This window comes from Moschus berezovskii, chromosome 6 (assembly GCF_049115385.1).
Source record: "Moschus berezovskii isolate FMDL1 chromosome 6, NW_MosBer_1.0, whole genome shotgun sequence".
NCBI classification, from domain to species: domain Eukaryota; kingdom Metazoa; phylum Chordata; class Mammalia; order Artiodactyla; family Moschidae; genus Moschus; species Moschus berezovskii.
In genome coordinates this window covers 45,493,102-45,510,478 of record NC_142465.1, presented here as the reverse complement: position 1 = coordinate 45,510,478, position 17,377 = coordinate 45,493,102, and the positions used below count along the sequence as shown (strand labels likewise).

Here is a 17,377-nt window from a genome sequence, read left to right as displayed (position 1 = left end):
TGTTCCTTCCCCCTTGAATAATCTTGGCGGATTCTTAACCACTGGGTCACCAAGGAAGCCCCAAACTCTTGACTTTTTAACTACCTCTCTTCTATTATTTCTGAAGGAAAGACAACCCATTCCAGTATTCTTGCCTGGAGAATTTCATGGACAGAAGAGCCTGATGGACTACAGTCCATGGGATTGCAAAGAGTCATACACAAATGAGCAACTAACACTTCTTTTATAGTTGATAGTCAATAAGTAAAGGTTAATCACTACCTTTAAAAAAAAAGATCAGAAAATTATCTTTGAGAATTCATTTTAAGAGAAAAGAGTTTCATTTTGTTCAGTTCCAACTACTAAAATGGTGTGATAATATGTTACAGTTCAAGAAAAAGTGTCAATGAAATTGAATAGTTTGTGTTTCTTTATAAACAAATACACTCTGTGTATAAAATTATAGTACAACAAATACTTTTAAAAGCAAATCTCACAGCATGAAAATAGCACTTTTCTTATCATCATAAAAAACTTTAATGACTGATTAAGAAGGGGTCAGTAAACCATAACCCATAGGCCAAATTGGGCAGCCAGACTGGCCCATTTGGGCAGCTCCTTATTTTTGTAAATAATAAAATAAGACAGGTACAACAAGCCACACTCATTCCTTCACAGTTTGTCTCTGGTTGCATTCATGTTGCAATAGCAGGTTGAGTAGTTCTGACAGAAATGATGTGGCCACAAAGCCACATCTATCTGGCCCTTACAGAGAAAATTCGGGACTCCTGTAAGAAGGCATCAAAATAAAAGTCATTCTACCACCAATGAGAACCGTGCTACGCCTATCATATTAAACACATTAAAATATCCCTATACTACCTTTTTAAATTTCTTTCAGATGAAACGTGATTTTATCTAATTTGTAGACTTTCTACACTTGTACAACCCAATAAAAACAATATCAGCATCTATTAGACAATGCAGAAATACCTAAGTACTTCTATTTCAGTCTTTCTCAACAACTTTCCAAATGTAAATGATGATGGATCATGTTAAGACCTTCTTAGCACAGGAAATCTTCACCATGTTACTAGTTTTCAAATGTAATATACTTTTTAGTATGAGGCAATATTTACATTTTCTTTGCAGCAAGCACTGGTTGGATCAAATAGTGAAGCTCAGGAACTCCACCCAGACCGTCTCCCCACCTCTAGTCATCAGCTCCCCACCCTGAGAGTCAGGAGGCTCCACTCAGTCAATGAAGGTGGCATCTTCCAAGGTGGCATCTTCCTTTTAATGATGACAAAATTTTGGCTCTAGTGAAATAAACTGGCAAGATAAACTAAAACCAGATTTTAAAGAAAGTTTATTAACATATCATGGAATCTGTTTCTGAGGAGAGGGATGTGATGTTGTGTATGTGTTGGGATGATAACCCTCGGAGGCCTCTGAGAAAGTGAATGAAGAGGGTAAATGAAAGTGAATGCCAGAAGCAAGAAGACCAGCAGAAGTCGCTGTTATCTGATACCCAGAGATGAACAGCAGAAACCCACTCAGGCAATGACATCGAGTGGAAATGAGAGAACTGAAGAAAAATATGCTCTCAAAGTGAAAGCAACTCAAGTAAATTATTTGCCAGCTGACGCTGAGGGTTGTCTTATTTATATTTTTGAGGTTGTTTTCTATTTTTTCCTTTAGAAAAGGAAGACAAACTTAAGGGAGTTATAAAACAGCTTCTTAAGCTAAGAAACTGATCTCTTTTTTCAGCACATACATTCAAACTGCATAGTACAGAGGTGGCATGAGGTGGCATGAGATGAACAATTAGCCAAGCAGAATAAGGAGAGGCTTGAGAGGTGGTGAGGTAGGATTCAGATCCTGCCTCGTTCACTTCCCAGCTGTTTGACTGTGACAGTGGTCCACTTTCTCAATACAATATGGATGATAATGTCTACACTGTAGGATTGTTTTAAAATCAGAGAATGGTGTTCGTGCACACACGCACATGCATGAAACATTTACAGAACTAAGCTTTCAGTAAATAGTTATTGCTACTGTCATTTTCACACTATTATTGTTTAAATATGAATAATGAATAAGATAGCACTAAAAATCCTCTTTGCTTTTATAAAAACCTGGTTTTAAAAGTCTCCTTCATCCCCTAGAAAGAGCATTTATTAGATTCTACCTTTTAAAAAAGGTATTTTGAAGATTTACTTTATTCTAAGACATGCAGTGGAATCATTTTCAAGGAAATATCTTGAAAAAAATCAGGGATAAAACACTATACTGAAAGTGTGAAGACAATTCTACAGTAATTTATTATTGGTCTAGCTTCATAAATACAGTATTTTTCTCCTCAGTCTATCCTGCCAAGCACATATCTCCTTATCAAATACATTTCAAATAATTTAAATGAAAATAAGTAAGTTAACTAAAATGTATATATCTATGGTAAGTGCTCACTAAGACTAAAAATTAAATAATTTGTTAAATTAAAAATTTTAAATTAGTTAAATTTAACAGATTAAAAATCACTCTCATGAGTGTTTATAAGGCTTCATGTAAAGTGGTTAAAGAAGGAGAAAAATGGTAACCTGAACCCTGTATAAGAGACTGCAAAAGAGACATAGGCATTTAGAACAGTCTTTGGGACTCTGTGGGAGAGGGTGAAGGTGGAATGATTGGAGAGAATGGAATTGTAGCATGTATATTATCATAAGTGACCAGTCCAGGTTCGACGCATAAATTCTCCTCTGTTCAAAAAAAAAAATAAAAAAAAAATAAAAAAAGAAGGAGAAAATTAACGTTGTGTGACCACTCTATCTGCCAGTGCAAACTGAATTTAAAACGTTAGAAAAATTTAAGAGTAATTCCTTGGACCTTTGACAAACATTTGAGATGATCTCTTCTGACATTCGTAAATAGGCAACTTTCTTCAGATAGCCCACAACATGGTTATTAATATTGTGATTGATTCGACAGACCATCAATGGAACTGCCCTGTTATCACTAAAAAGTCCCAACATTCAAGAGTGGCTCATGTGCCTTTCCTTTTCAGATGAAGAAAATTGCATTTTCTTCAGGATATTCCTCTAACCTTCTCCAAACACTAGGTAACCTTTAAAGGGCACAACAGTTTGTCTTTTCTCAAGGAAAAAAATCTCCAGACGATGGTTTTATTTACAAAGCAGACTATCATTTGTGCTGAATGATGGATTTAGTGTTAAGTTGGAAATGAACTTCCCTGAAGCAGCAACTCAAGAACTACATTCCTTTCGAAATGTACTTTGTTGGGTTTTCTCCTATCTGCATTAAATACAGAAAAGCTTTACAAGGTGTTGGAATAAAAAAGAAAAATTTGACACAAGCAAAACGTCTTAAGCATGAATTTTTCTATGAGATGGATTTAAGTACATCTTAGAGAGAAAGCAGAAAGATGAATCATCAACTATCAACTTTCTGAAATAATCTGAATTTTCAATATAAACCAGTAAAAATGGCTTGAAAGGCTATAGGCAATATGAAAAGTACTTCCTTTTTCAGTGATTTACAGAGGAGAAAATCTTCTCAATGCTGTTCCTTATCTTTTTGTAAGAGGACAGTCAATGACATTTTAATGTAAAACCTAAGAACTATTCCAATTTTTTACTATTTTAAAAGTTCTATGGGGTCAAAGCAACTCTTATTTAAAGCCATGTTGAACTAAATAGCAATTCTTTTAAATAAGTCATCATGCCTAAGAAAATAAGTTTAACTAAAAACTGATTAGAATTATATATTCTTTTAACGATCCTTCAGCTTACAGCTTGTTAACACAAAGATAGAGAATTAAAGTAGCTTTTCACTTAACCTTTTATTTTAATCTATCATTTACCATAGGATATATATATATATATATATATATATAAACAACCTTACAGTTGACAACCTGGGCCATTTTGCAAAAACTTCATTTTCTTTAGAAACATTTTCTTTCCCTACATATGGAAAATTGGTTGTCCATCTTGCTGAGAAACAATTTGTTAATATCTATTTCAAAATCAACCAGTAAATAGGAATATACATTACTTTCAGTCAGGAAACACTGCTGCTGCTGTTGCTAAGTCACTTCAGTCGTGTCTGACTCTGTGTGACCCCACAGATGGAAGCCCACCAGGCTCCCCCATCCCTGTGATTCTCCAGGCAAGAACACTGGAGTGGGTTGCCATTTCCTTCTCCCAGGAAACACTACTATCACACAAAGAAAATATAAGCAAAACTACCAGAAATATTTGGAAAAATGACACTTTGAGCTAAGGGCAATAGATATCAACTGCAACGGGCATTTCACTGAAATGTCATTAGGCTGGAATTAGATATCTACAGAACTTTTGGAAGGATCTCCATTAAAACAGATGATATATATATCTACCCTTTTTGACCTCTCTGCAGAATATGATTTGTTGAAATGGCCACAGACAATATCAATTCATAAAAAAAAAAAAAGGAAACTGACTTATAAGGATATGAATCTTGATGACCTAACTGAAAAATTACTGGAAGAAAAAAGGAGAGAGAGATACAGCTATTCCTTCCTGTACACCATAGGTATGACCTCCAAACAGCTAGAGGCAAATCATATCAGGCTTTAAAACATGAACTCACAGGAGGGTCCTGAATAAGTTTTCCATCCTACAACATTCTTTCTTTCCAGGCTGGAGATTAAACTACCCAATGAAGGTAAAACACAAAGTCAACATTCTTGCAATTATTGAGCTGATTTGTTGATTCAATTAAACAATGCAAATCTTCTTGACATAAACGTTTCTCCAAAGATTATACACTGCACAGATAACCTGAATGCACCACAACAGTGACTAGCAACCAGTAGGCCTGGATCTAATTTCAGTTTAAAGCATTAACTAGTACCTCTGTGCTACTATTCTCACATACACCCAAATATTACAATTTTAGTGCCCAAAGGGTAGGGCAATTTATCAGTGACATTCTTACATGAAATAAGTCAATTTTGGAAGTATCTGTGTTTTAGGTAAACCTAGGCAATATCAATTGGAGAAGGAAATGGCAATCCACTCCAGTGTTCTTGCCTGGAGAATCCCATGGACAGAGGAGCCTGGTAGGCTGCAATCCATGGGGTCGCTTAGAGTCGGACATGACTGAACGATTTCACTTTCACTTTTCACTTTCATGCATTGGAGAAGGAAATGGCAACCCACTCCAGTGTTCTTGCCTGGAGAATCCCAGGGATGGGGGGAGCCTGGTGAGCTGCTGTCTCTGGGGTCGCACAGAGTCGGATATGACTGAAGTGACTTAGCAGCAGCAGGCAATATCAATAACCTCAGATGTACAGATGATACCACTTTTATGGCAGAAAGTGAAGAACTAAAGAGCCTCTTGACAAAAGTAAAAGAGGAGAGTGAAAAAGTTGGCTTAAAACTCAACATTCAAAAAATTAAGATCATGGCATCCAGTCCCATCACTTCATGGTAAATAGATGGGGAAAAAGTGGAAATAGCAGCAGACTTTATTTTTTGGGCTCCAAAATCACTGCAGATGGTGACTTCAGCCATGAAATTAAAAGATGCTTACTCTTTGGAGGAAGTTATGACCAACCTAGACAGCATATTAAAAAGCAAAGACAATACTTTGCCAACAAAGGTCCACGTAGTCAAGACTATGGTTTTTCCAGTGGTCATGTATGGATGTGAGAGTTGGACCATAAAGAAAGCTGAGCACCAAAGAATTGATGCTCCTGAACTGTGGTGTTTGAGAAGACTCTTGAGAGTCCCTTGGACTGTAAGGAGATCCAATCAGTCCATCCTAAAGGAGATCAGTCCTGGGTATTCATTGGAAAGACTGATGCTAAAGCTGAAACTCCAATACTTTGGCCACCTGATGCGAAGAGCTGATTCATTGAAAAAGACCCTGATGCCGGGAAAGATTGAGGGCAGGAAGAGAAGGGGAACAGAGGATGAGATGGTTGGCTGGCATCACCGACTCAATGGACATGAGTTTGAGTAAACTCCAGAAGCTGGTGATGGACAGGGAAGCTTGGAGTGCTGCAGTCCATGGGGTCGCAAAGAATTGGACATGACTGAGCGACTGAAATGAACTGTACTGAGGCAATATTAACTGTAAAAAGATTTACATATATATATACACACACACATATATATATAATAATAAGATAGGACATACAAAGAAGTTGTTCATTAAAAAAAAAGTCCTTTTACATTTTCAAAGCTCGCTGGTTAAAGCAAAAATACAATAAAGGTAAAAACACAGTAAAGGTAGTAATCAAGCATGGACAAAGTTAGTAAAAAGGGTTAAAAGACAAAAGCAGTATAAAGTCATCTATATCTGCTATAAGTAGTTGAGGAATACACAAAACAAAGATATGTAAAATATGCATCCTGCAATGCGTAGCCTAGAAGGGAGTGGCAGAAAGCGTGCCTAATGTCAGACTTTCCCTGAGTCCTATCTAACAGGCTTCTTCTGAGAAGCAAGTCAGTAATAGCCTTCAACTCTCCTATGACACCACCTGATGAATATACTTGTTCTCTGGTATAGGATAAAAAAGGAGAGAGGACCCAATTAAATTATATAAGATATGAAAAAAGAATACTTACAACCAACACCACAGAAATACAAAGGACAGTATGAATGATTATACACCAATAAAATGAATAATCTAAAAGAAATGGACGAGTTCCTAGAAATGTAATATCTCTCAAGACTGACCAGAATGAAATAGAAAATAGAAACAGACTGATTACCAGAAATGAAATTGAATCAATAATCAAAAACTCTCAACTAACAAACATCTAGACCAGATGGCTTCACAGGTGAATTCTACCAAACATTTATAAAAGAGTTAGCACCTGTAATTCTCAAACTATTGCCAAAAATTACACAGGAAAGAATGCTTCCAAACTCATTCTACAAGACCAGAATAACTCAGATACCAAAACCAAACAGAATATTTACAGGCCATTATCACTGATGAACACACATGCAAAAATCTTCAACAAAATAATAGCAAACCAAATACAACAATACATTAGAAGAATCACACACCATGATCAAGTGGAATTTATTCCAGAGATGGCTAAATATCCACAAATCAATTAATGTGATACACCACATTAACAGAGTAAAGAATAAAAATCATATGATAATCTCAATAGATGCAGAAAAACCTTTTGACATAATTCCGCATCCATTTGTGATTAAAAACTCTCCACAAAGTGGGTATACAGGGGACATACTTCAACATAATAAAACCATTTATGACAAACCCACAGCTAATGTCATACTCAACAATGAAAATTGAAAGGACTTTCTACATGATCAGGAAGAAGGTAAGAATGCCTTCTCTAGTCACTTTTTTCAGATGTCCCAGCCACAGCCAAGAAGAAGAAAAAATAAAAGGAATTCAAATCTGAAAGAAAGAAGTAAAATGGTCACCGTTTGCAGATGATATGGTACTATATGTTGAAAATCCTAAAGATGCTACTGAAAAAGCACTAGAGTTCATCAATTAATAAAGTTATAGGATACAAATTTAATATATAGAAATCTGCTGCATTTCTACACATTAACAATAAAATGCCAAATGAGAATTTTTTTAAATCCCACTTGCCATCACATTAAAAAATACCGAGGGAATAAATTTAACTATGTAGATAAAATACCTGTACTCAGAAAACTATAAAACACTGTGAAAAAAATGGAAGATGATACAAACTGATGCAAAGATATACCGTGTTGATGGATGGGAAGAATTAATATTGTTAAAACAACCACACTACCCAAGACAATCTATAGATTCAATGCAATCCCTATCAAACTACCAGTGGTACACTTCACAGACAAGTAATTTTAAGATTTTTATGGAAACACAAAAGACACTGAAAAGCCAAAACAATACTGAAAAAATAACAGAGTTAGTGGTATCATGCTTCCTGACTTCCTACGAAGTCATCAAAACAGTATGGTACTGGCCACAAAATAGACATGCAGAACAATGAATAGAGAATAGAGAGCCCAAAAACAAACTCACACATTTATGGTTGGTCAAACTGATTGCAGCCATGAAATTAAAAGACGCTTACTCCTTGGAAGCAAAGTTATGACCAACCTAGATAGCATATTAAAAAGCAGAGACATTATTTTGCCAACAAAGGTCTGTCTAGTCAAGGCTATGGTTTTTCCCGTGGTCATGTATGGATATGAGAGTTGGACTGTGAAGAAAGCTGATGGCCAAAGAATTGATGCTTTTGAACTGTGGTGCTGGAGAAGACTCTTGAGAGTCCCTCGGACTGCAAAGAGATCCAACCAGTCCATTCTAAAGGAGATCAATCCTGGGTGTTCATTGGAAGGACTGATGCTAAAGCTGAAACTGCAATACTTTGGCCATCTCATGCGACACGTTGACTCACTGGAAAAGACTCTCATGCTGGGAAGGATTGGGGGCAAGAGGAGAAGGGGATGGAAGAGAATGAGATGGCTGGATGGCATCACCGACTTGATGGAAATGAGTTTGAGTGAACTCCGGGAGTTGGTGATGGACAGGGAGGCCTGGCGTGCTGTGATTCATGAGGTCGCAAAGAGTCGGACACGACTGAGCGACTGAACTGAACTGAACTGAATCTATGACAAAGAGGCAAGAATACACAATGAGGAAAATACAGTCTCTTTAATAAGTGGTGCTGGGAAAACTGGATAACTATATATAAAAGAATAAAATTAGAACATTTTCTCACATCATATTCAAAAATAAACTCAGAACAAATTAAAGACCTAGATATACAACTGGAAATCATAAAACTTCTAAAAGAAAACAGAGAATACTCTTTGACATAAATCAAAGCAATGTTTTTGGATCTGTTGCCTAAGGCAAAAAGGACCTAACTTGAGGTTGACTTTCATGCCATGTGCAAAAGAGATGAAATCCCATTATAACCCCATCCTATTCCAAGCACGGCCCATGAGCCCATCTCTGTGGCTGACCTGGTAAGAGAAGCCACAACATTCACTGCATAAAGTCATAAACTGTGTTTTGAACCCAGAAGTAATTAAGCCTCATATACACTGACATTTCACACATCAAAAAAATTAATACATAATTCAGCCACTATCCCTATTTTCCTCAGAGATGTCAAATTTAAATTCAAGTGACCAAGGGAAAAAAATTTCACAAAATGAGAAGGTACACCTGCAATGCAGGAGACCTGGGTTCAATCCCTGGGTTGGGAAGATCCCCTAGAGAAGGGAAGGGCTACCCACTACAGTATTTTGGCCTGGAGAATTCCACAGGGTCACAAAGTGTCAGACACAACTGAGCGACTTTCACTTCACTAAGTAGCACAACAGTCAAAAGTCACAAATCCACTGGGAACTCTGAGAGAAGGACGTGGTTTACTAATCTGGAATCAGATTTAGCACGCTCACAGGTAGCAGGAAACTAAGCCACCATGTCTGATGATAAAATATTTCTGCCTAAAAGAAAAAGTGGTCTTATTAAACAACTACTTTCTACCCTCCTGGAATATCAGGGTATATATGGTGCCTAGGTCAAGGTTCTTCCCTCCAAACAACTGTCCTCCACTGCTTGGAGTTTCTGGGCTCCAAGTCATGGCTTGAAATTCATCTCAACAGAATCCATGGACTGATTGACATACGTCACTCTCTAATCCTCCAACACATGGTTCAATCTTCTCTGAGCCAGAACATTTTTATTTCCAAAGTTAGCTGTTTCTTCATGTATAATAGTCCAGGTAGCCTATCTTCAAATGTAAAGTGACTGAGGGCAAAACATCCTGGTTATTAAGGCAAATTCTAGCACTGCACTCTGTTTTCCAACTGAACTGACACAATTTTGCACATGGACATGAAAATGATGCAATAAAATTGATACTGTGCAAAATATGTTTTATTGTGCTCAGATTCCTCAATAACAAAAATGAAGCCCCAAGTTACTGGTGTCATGTAACATGGGCAAAACTGTGTGCATTCATGCCATAATGCTATTAATTGTTTACCTTTATAAAAGAACAATGGATTAGTTTTAAAATTTAGTAAGATGATAGTACTCAAATAATACAAATCCAGAAATGGATAAATTACTAATCCTATTAGTTATAAAGTTTGTAATATTTAATCAAGCATAAGACATATTGATATTCAGTGAATAACCACTTTGTCTTTGAAATGATGGCTGCCTTTAAATTTTCAATGAATGTGTGATGTGTAACAAATACATTCATGTATATAATTTAAAAAGAAAATTTGTGCCAAATGTGCAATGTTTAATGAGGAAATGATTAAATAGCTAAATGGAAATGATTAAATAGCCAATATTTAAATAGCTTAAACACAGAAAGTAGTTCCCAAAGACTTCTGATAAAAATTAAAGTGAGGTTTCCCTCATAGCTCAGTTAGTAAAGAATCTGCCTGCAATGCAGGAGACCTGGGTTCAATCTCTGGAGAAGGAAATGACAACCCACTCCAGTATTCTTGCCTGAAGAATCCCATGGACAGATAAGCCTGGCAGGCTACAGTCCGTGGGGTCGCAAGAGTCGGATATGACTTAGCAACTAAACCACCACAACCACCACCAAAGCAGATGCAGATAATTGCAATCCTGTGTACCTCAAGTATCTATAAAAACCCATTTCATTATACATTCCAAATAGTCATGAGAGGCAATGTGCAGTGTCAACAACTGCATGGCTAGACCAGTCAGACAAATTCTAAAGTAGTCAAAATGAAGCTGCATGTTCAAAGCTGTGTAGTAGACTCTGTGGTATACCCACTCCAAAACAAGAACAAGCTTTTTTTTTAATTAAGTTGTTGTTCTACCCCTCACATAAATTAATAAAAACTTATGTTCTAAGTAGTATTTAATATAACCTAATACTCAACTCGAAGAAGGCAATGGCACCCCACTCCAGTATTCTTGCCTGGAAAATCCCATGGACCGAGGAGCTGGGGTCGCTAAGAATCAGACAGACTGAGCGACTTCACTTTCACTTTTCACTTTCATGCACTGGAGGAGGAAATGGCAACCCACTCCAGTGTTCTTGCCTGGAGAATCCCAGGGATGGGGGAGCCCGGTGGGCTGCCGTCTATGGGGTCGCACAGAGTCGGACACGACTAAAGTGACTTAGCAGCATCAGCAATACTCAGCAAATATTTCCACTCACACATTAATAGCACATGGGTTTCAAGTGTACTGATTACTACAAAAACAACCTCATATTTAATTCAAGTAACTGATGAAAGGAAGCATAAAATAAGTTATTTGTAATTTAAATTAACATTTGAAATTATATTTTAAAACCTAATACAATCCTGAACTCATAAAAATGAATTATTTTGTTGAAGCAAAATTCTCTTTAATATATGCACTAATGTGCAGAGTACTTGGGCTTTCCAGGTTGGCACTAGAGTAAAGAACCTGCCTGCCAATGCAGGAGTCATTAGAGATGTGGGTTCAATCTCTGGGTTGGGAAGATCCCCTAGAGGAAAGCATGACAACCCACTCCAGTATTCTTGACTGGAAAATACCATGGACAGAGGAGCCTGGCAGGCTGCAATCCACAGCATTGCAAAGAATTGGACATGACTAAAGTGGCTACACACACATGCACAGGTGCATGCAGAGTACTGGAAATGCTGACAATGCCAGGCAGGTGGTATATATACTGAGAAACTTTTTGTTAAAAATGACCTTCACCTAGGTTGGGCTCACAATTAGCTAAAGGCTTTGCTCTGAGCAAGGAAGTAATAAGATCAGTGTTGTGCTGTGTATATATAAGTCAAGCCACATTGAGTTTCCCTGGTGGCTCAGTTGGTAAAGAATTCACCTGCAATGTGGGAGACCTGGGTTCGATCCCTGGGTTGGGATGATCCCCTGGAGGAGGGCATGGCTACCCACTCCAATATTCTTACCTGGAAAATCCCACAAACAGAGGAGCCTGACAGGCTACAGTTCCCGGGGTTGCAAATAGTTAGACACAACTGAGCAACTAAGCATACATGCAGACATGTGTGGCTACCAGAGTGACCAGTTTCTGAAAAGCATTCATTCTACTGTTTCTTCAGCTCTATCAAAGAATAGTAAGAGAGGTGAGTGAACAGACCTTCCAAGACTTGTGTAAGACATATATCAATAAAGGGGTGTGTTTGTGCTTGGTATTTTTTCATGTATGAATAACCATTTTACTAATATAAGTTAAGCATGTCCATTGAACAACCAATTACTGTAGAGGCAGAAGGAAAGTTGAGAGAAAATGAAACAATTTTGGGGAATGTGAATCCAACAGGCATTGTAAATCTATTTTTTCCCATCATAAAACTCTGGCAAATTGCTGACCCAAATCAGGCTGTCAAGATTATAGATACTGACTGTCTGAGAATTTTTAAATCCCTATATGATTTCTTCTCTGAAATTATATTCATCAACATAAATTAACCAGAAACTTGCTTTTTTTTTTGGTTTCTGACATAGTGAAATTGTGATTAGACAAACATTTTAATGAAAACAGGGAAATGCAAAACTATTCCATAACTAGTATAAGAAGGTATATGCTTAGTCTTAGTGTGGTAATTAATTAGTATGGAAAAATTAGTACAGAAATTAATGTAACACATGTAAACAAGGTGTTTAATTTTACTTAAGTGTTTTAGACAATAGTTCATGCTGACTTTTTATTTAAGACAGGTCAATAATGCAGGTTTATTTTTATATATTATAGATTTACATGTAAAATAAATTCAAAAAATTTCCCCCCATACAAAATGGCACCTATATCAAGTATATCTGACTTAAAAGTAATCACAAAAATAAAAATTATGTGAGGACAGTGGCATTCTGGGAATTTTTTTCTTCATCCTTTTATAACACAATTACTTGCTTTTGAAATTAAAATACATTTATTTTGGCTTAGTTATACATATAGAACCACTTCATCATTTAGATATACTAAATAAAATTAAAAGAATATGATTTATAAGTTAAATTATTATGTAGTCTTAAATTAATATATGTATAAAATCAACATACCTGAGCCAACCTCTTTTTCCTCTTCTTCAATGTTGTTTTTGATACTATCATACTCCTCATCAATGGTCTGGTTACCACGCATCTGAGATAAAATTCTACGGGCCTTTTGAGTTTGTCCTTTTTGAATAAGCCATCGAGGGCTTTCAGGTAAAAAGAGAAAGCCAAAAAACTGTATAACTGCTGGAATTGCTGCAAGTCCCAGCATGTACCTGCAATAAGAAATCAATATATTGCTGTAAAATGTGGTCTTATAGATGCTGAGTATGAATAAAAGGTTTGCATTTACCACATTAGGAATAACATATAATGGTAAAAATTAGAAAGATTTTCTTTTCATCATATATATGTGTGTGTCATCAGAAATAATGACATTTTTATACTGTAGCAGGAAATTGAAAAATGAGAAAATCTGATTCTTCTTTATCTCCCCCACAAATTTACAATGAAAAGGAATGGACAAAAGTCACATTCATTAAGGATGTACATTCTGAACCAAACACGACACGCAAAACACCATAATCACCATTCCTATCTAATACTACTATAATTTTGCAATTTACAATATAAACATGGGGTTAAGACAAAATTCTCTAATATTTGGTTAAAAGACATACTGTTCATTAAAATATATGCTCAGATTTCTTTATAGTTATTTCTTTTCTGTAAATAACCAGTTATGATTTCATTTTGCCATCAAGCAGCATATGTTTTCAGGCCAAAAGTACTTTAGTTTGTTTTTTAAAAAAGACAAGGAGATGGGGAAGGACAGAGAGATAGGAAAGCATATAGCAGCCGATATAACAGTCAGACACAAATAATGATTATTAAAATGTTTAGGAATATGGAAAAGCTACTTATGTTGTTTCATTTGTCCTCTTCTTTGACGTCTGTTCTTATTTTAATTGTAGGATAATTACAATATTGTGATGGCTTTTGTCATACATCTACATAAGTGTCTATTCTTAATGACTGGCAAAATTCTAAATAGACAATAAGCACACCACTTTAAATCCACCAGAGAAATAACAAAAATAGCAATATGAATATATCAATATCAAGGATCTTTTCTAATTATTCTGACCACTGGACTAATCTCCTAACATCTCCAGGCCTCAATCCTTTTACTTTTTTTTAATTTTTCATTTTTTTAATTTATTTATTTTAATTGGAGGCTAATTACTGTACATTATTGTATTGGTCTTGCCATACATTGACATGAATCTGCCCCAGGTGTACATGTGTTCCCCATCTTAAACCCCCCTCCCACCTCCCTAGGAAACATCTAAGTGTCCTAGATTGATTTTTTTTTTTAATTGCTCAGTTGTGTCTGACTCTTCCTAGATTCATAGAAGCCATCAGTTTAGGCCTCGTTAAACTGATGGCTTCTATGAATCTAGGAAAAGTCGGATACAACTGAGCACCTTAAAAAAAAAAAATCAATCTAGGACACTTAGATGCTTCCTACTGATCCAAGTTCCCAGAATATTTTCCAGGGTAGACATACGGTGGCAGAGCTCAGAAGGCCAGTCCTGATTATATAATAATCCATAAATTAATGAGAATCCATCTGACTCAATACACTTTTCTCCAAAGCTATTCTAACTTTTCAGTTCAGTTCAGTCGCTCAGTCGTGTCTGAATCTTTGCAACCCCATGGACTGCAGCACGCCAGGCTTCCCTGTCCATCACCAACTCCCGAGGCTTACTTAAACTCATGTCCATAGAGCTGGTGATGCCATCCAACCATCTCAGCCTCAGTCATCCCCTTCTCCTCCTGCCTTCAATCTTTCCCAGCATCAGTGTCTTTTCCACTGAGTCAGTTCTTCACATCAGGTGTTAAGCTATGCTAAACCATAAGTACAGCAATCCTGAAGACTATTATTTTAATAGACAAGTCTATTATTTTCCAGGCAATTTCATTTTAATTCCAAAAAGAGTAGAAAAGCAAAATACAACTGCTACAGAGTATCTCTTATGAAAAACTGTAGCGACAAATACACTCAAAAAATTAAGATATAGAAAGTAAAGTGTTTATGAATGAGTGACTAAATAAATCACTTGACCTACAGTATTAAAAGATCTTATTAGACATGTTTCATACTTTAATACACTAATTTTGACAGTTACACCAGTAGTGAATCATTACTTCCTCAGCTCACCTACAAAACATTTTTAACCTCAATTTATGTCATTATACCTTACATTAATTATTTACCTATTTCACTTGATTGCATATTTAACCATGTATTCAGCAAAGGACCTTATAAAGTATCTTGCACAGTGGTCATTTAGTAAGTGTTTTGTGAAATGATACAAAACAGCTATATAATATAAACTGTCTGTAAAAACTAAACAGAAAATAACTGTTTCACATTTCTATAATAACATTTTATGCAAAACCCTACTGGGTCATTTAGGTCTGCAAAGTTACTTACAGAATAATTCTTTCCAAGAAACTAAATTTTTATAATTCAAGATGTAACCAAACCTTTTCTTCTGATGAGAACGAAAAAGATTGGCTCACACAAATGCATATTTCTGGCCTCTTTCCTTTACGATGTTAATTTGTAATAACCAAATCTGTTACTTAAATGTATGTTTTAATGCTGTAAATGAATGAAACTTCTATTCAGTTGTGTTCTCTCTTTAAAAATTTAAGAGAAAAGATTACCCTACCCTGCCAATTACTTAAAAGAAAAGCAATAAAAAGATGACTTCAAGGGCTTACTGACTGGAAGACCCTGATGCTAGGAAAGATTGAAGGCAAGATGAGAAGAGGGCAACAAAGGACAAGATGGTCAGATGGTATCACTGACTCAATGGACACGAGTTCGAGCAAACTCAGAAGAGAGTAAAGGACAGGGAAGCCTGGCATGTTGTAGCTAATGGGGTCACAAAGAATCAGAAACAAGTTAGCAACTGAACAAAAACAAATAAAAAGGTAGAAACCAAATATGCCGAATTAGGAAATAAATAAGAAAAGTACTAAAGGTGAAACCCTTTATGTTCATTTCTTTATACCTTTCTCGATCTTTTATTCTGTTCTCCAAACCCCCTTTAGTGATGAATTAAGATTAAAGGGATACACTAAATACTTCAAAGAAGCACTGAAATGAATAAAGAAACCGAATCATTTTTAGACTCAAAGATGCTCATGTAATATTTTGCACTATTGTAGGCTTCCCTGGTACACTTCATTACGCACTATTTAATCCCAGAACATAAACTTTTTAAAAAATTAAAAGAAAAAGAAGAGGAGAAAAGGGGAAAAAAAAAACCCACAAACATACATATTAGCTTGTTTTCTAAGCCACCTGTAGGAGACAGAATACTTCAGCCCTCCGGTCCTCTGAAATTTCTAAATGCAAAGAGTCTTGATCTGACATTTACAATTCAATGACTTATACCAGGATAAGAAAAAGAAACTCACATTCTACTGCCAAATTTTAAGGAAGTTAAAGCCTATTTTCAGAGACTGGTCAAGATAAACATGTTTTATACATTTACATTCTAAGATTTCTCTTTTAAAAGTAAAACAAAGAAGCTTATTTTCAGTTCAGTTCAGTCGCTCAGTTGTGTCCAACTCTTTGTGACCCCATGGACTGCAGCACAGCAGGCTCCCCTGTCCATCACCAACTCCCAGAGCTTGCTCAACTCATGTCCATCGAGTTGGTGATGACATACAACTCATCTAATCCTCTGTTGTCCCCTTCTCCTCCAGCCTTCAATCTTTCCCAGCATCAGGGTCTTTCCCAAGGAGTCAGTTCTTCACATCAGGTGGCCAAAGTATTGGAGCTTCAGCTTCAGCATCAATCCTTCCAATGAATATTCAGGACTGATTTCCTTTAGCATTGAATGGTTTTATCTCCTTGCAGCCCAAGGGACTCTCAAGAGTCTCCTCCAACACCACAGTTCAAAAGCATCAATTCTTCAGTGCTCAGCTTTCTTTACGGTCCAACTCTCAGATCCATACATGACTACTAGTAAAACCATTACTTTGGACCTTTGTCAGCAAAGTAATGTCTCTGCTTTTTATATGCTGTCCATGTTGGTCATAGTTTTTCTTCCAAGGAGCAAGCGTCTTTTAATTTCATGGCTGCAGTCACCATCTGCAGTGATTTTGGAGCCCAAGAAAATAAAATCGGTCACTGTTTCCATTGTTTCCCCATCTATTTCCCCATCTTTGCATCCATAATGTGACCAGATGCCATGATCTTCATTTTTTGAATGTTGAGTTTTAAGTCAGCTTTTTCACTCTCTTCTTTCACTTTCATCAAGAGGCTCTTTAGTTCTTCACGTTCTACAGTAAGAGTGGCATCATCTG

The 17,377-nt window shown here is 36.3% G+C and overlaps 1 protein-coding gene across 2 annotated transcripts in view; it reads right to left on the bottom strand.

The window, feature by feature from the left end:
• SLC2A13 (solute carrier family 2 member 13) overlaps window positions 1–17,377 on the bottom strand; it is a 559,427-nt gene that overhangs the window by 409,471 nt on the left and 132,579 nt on the right. For both annotated transcript variants that reach the window (XM_088836975.1, XM_055396779.2), the window contains exon 3: window positions 13,055–13,263. In XM_088836975.1, coding sequence (XP_088693101.1) covers window positions 13,055–13,263 — 209 coding nt within the window. The remainder of the gene's footprint in view (window positions 1–13,054; window positions 13,264–17,377) is intronic.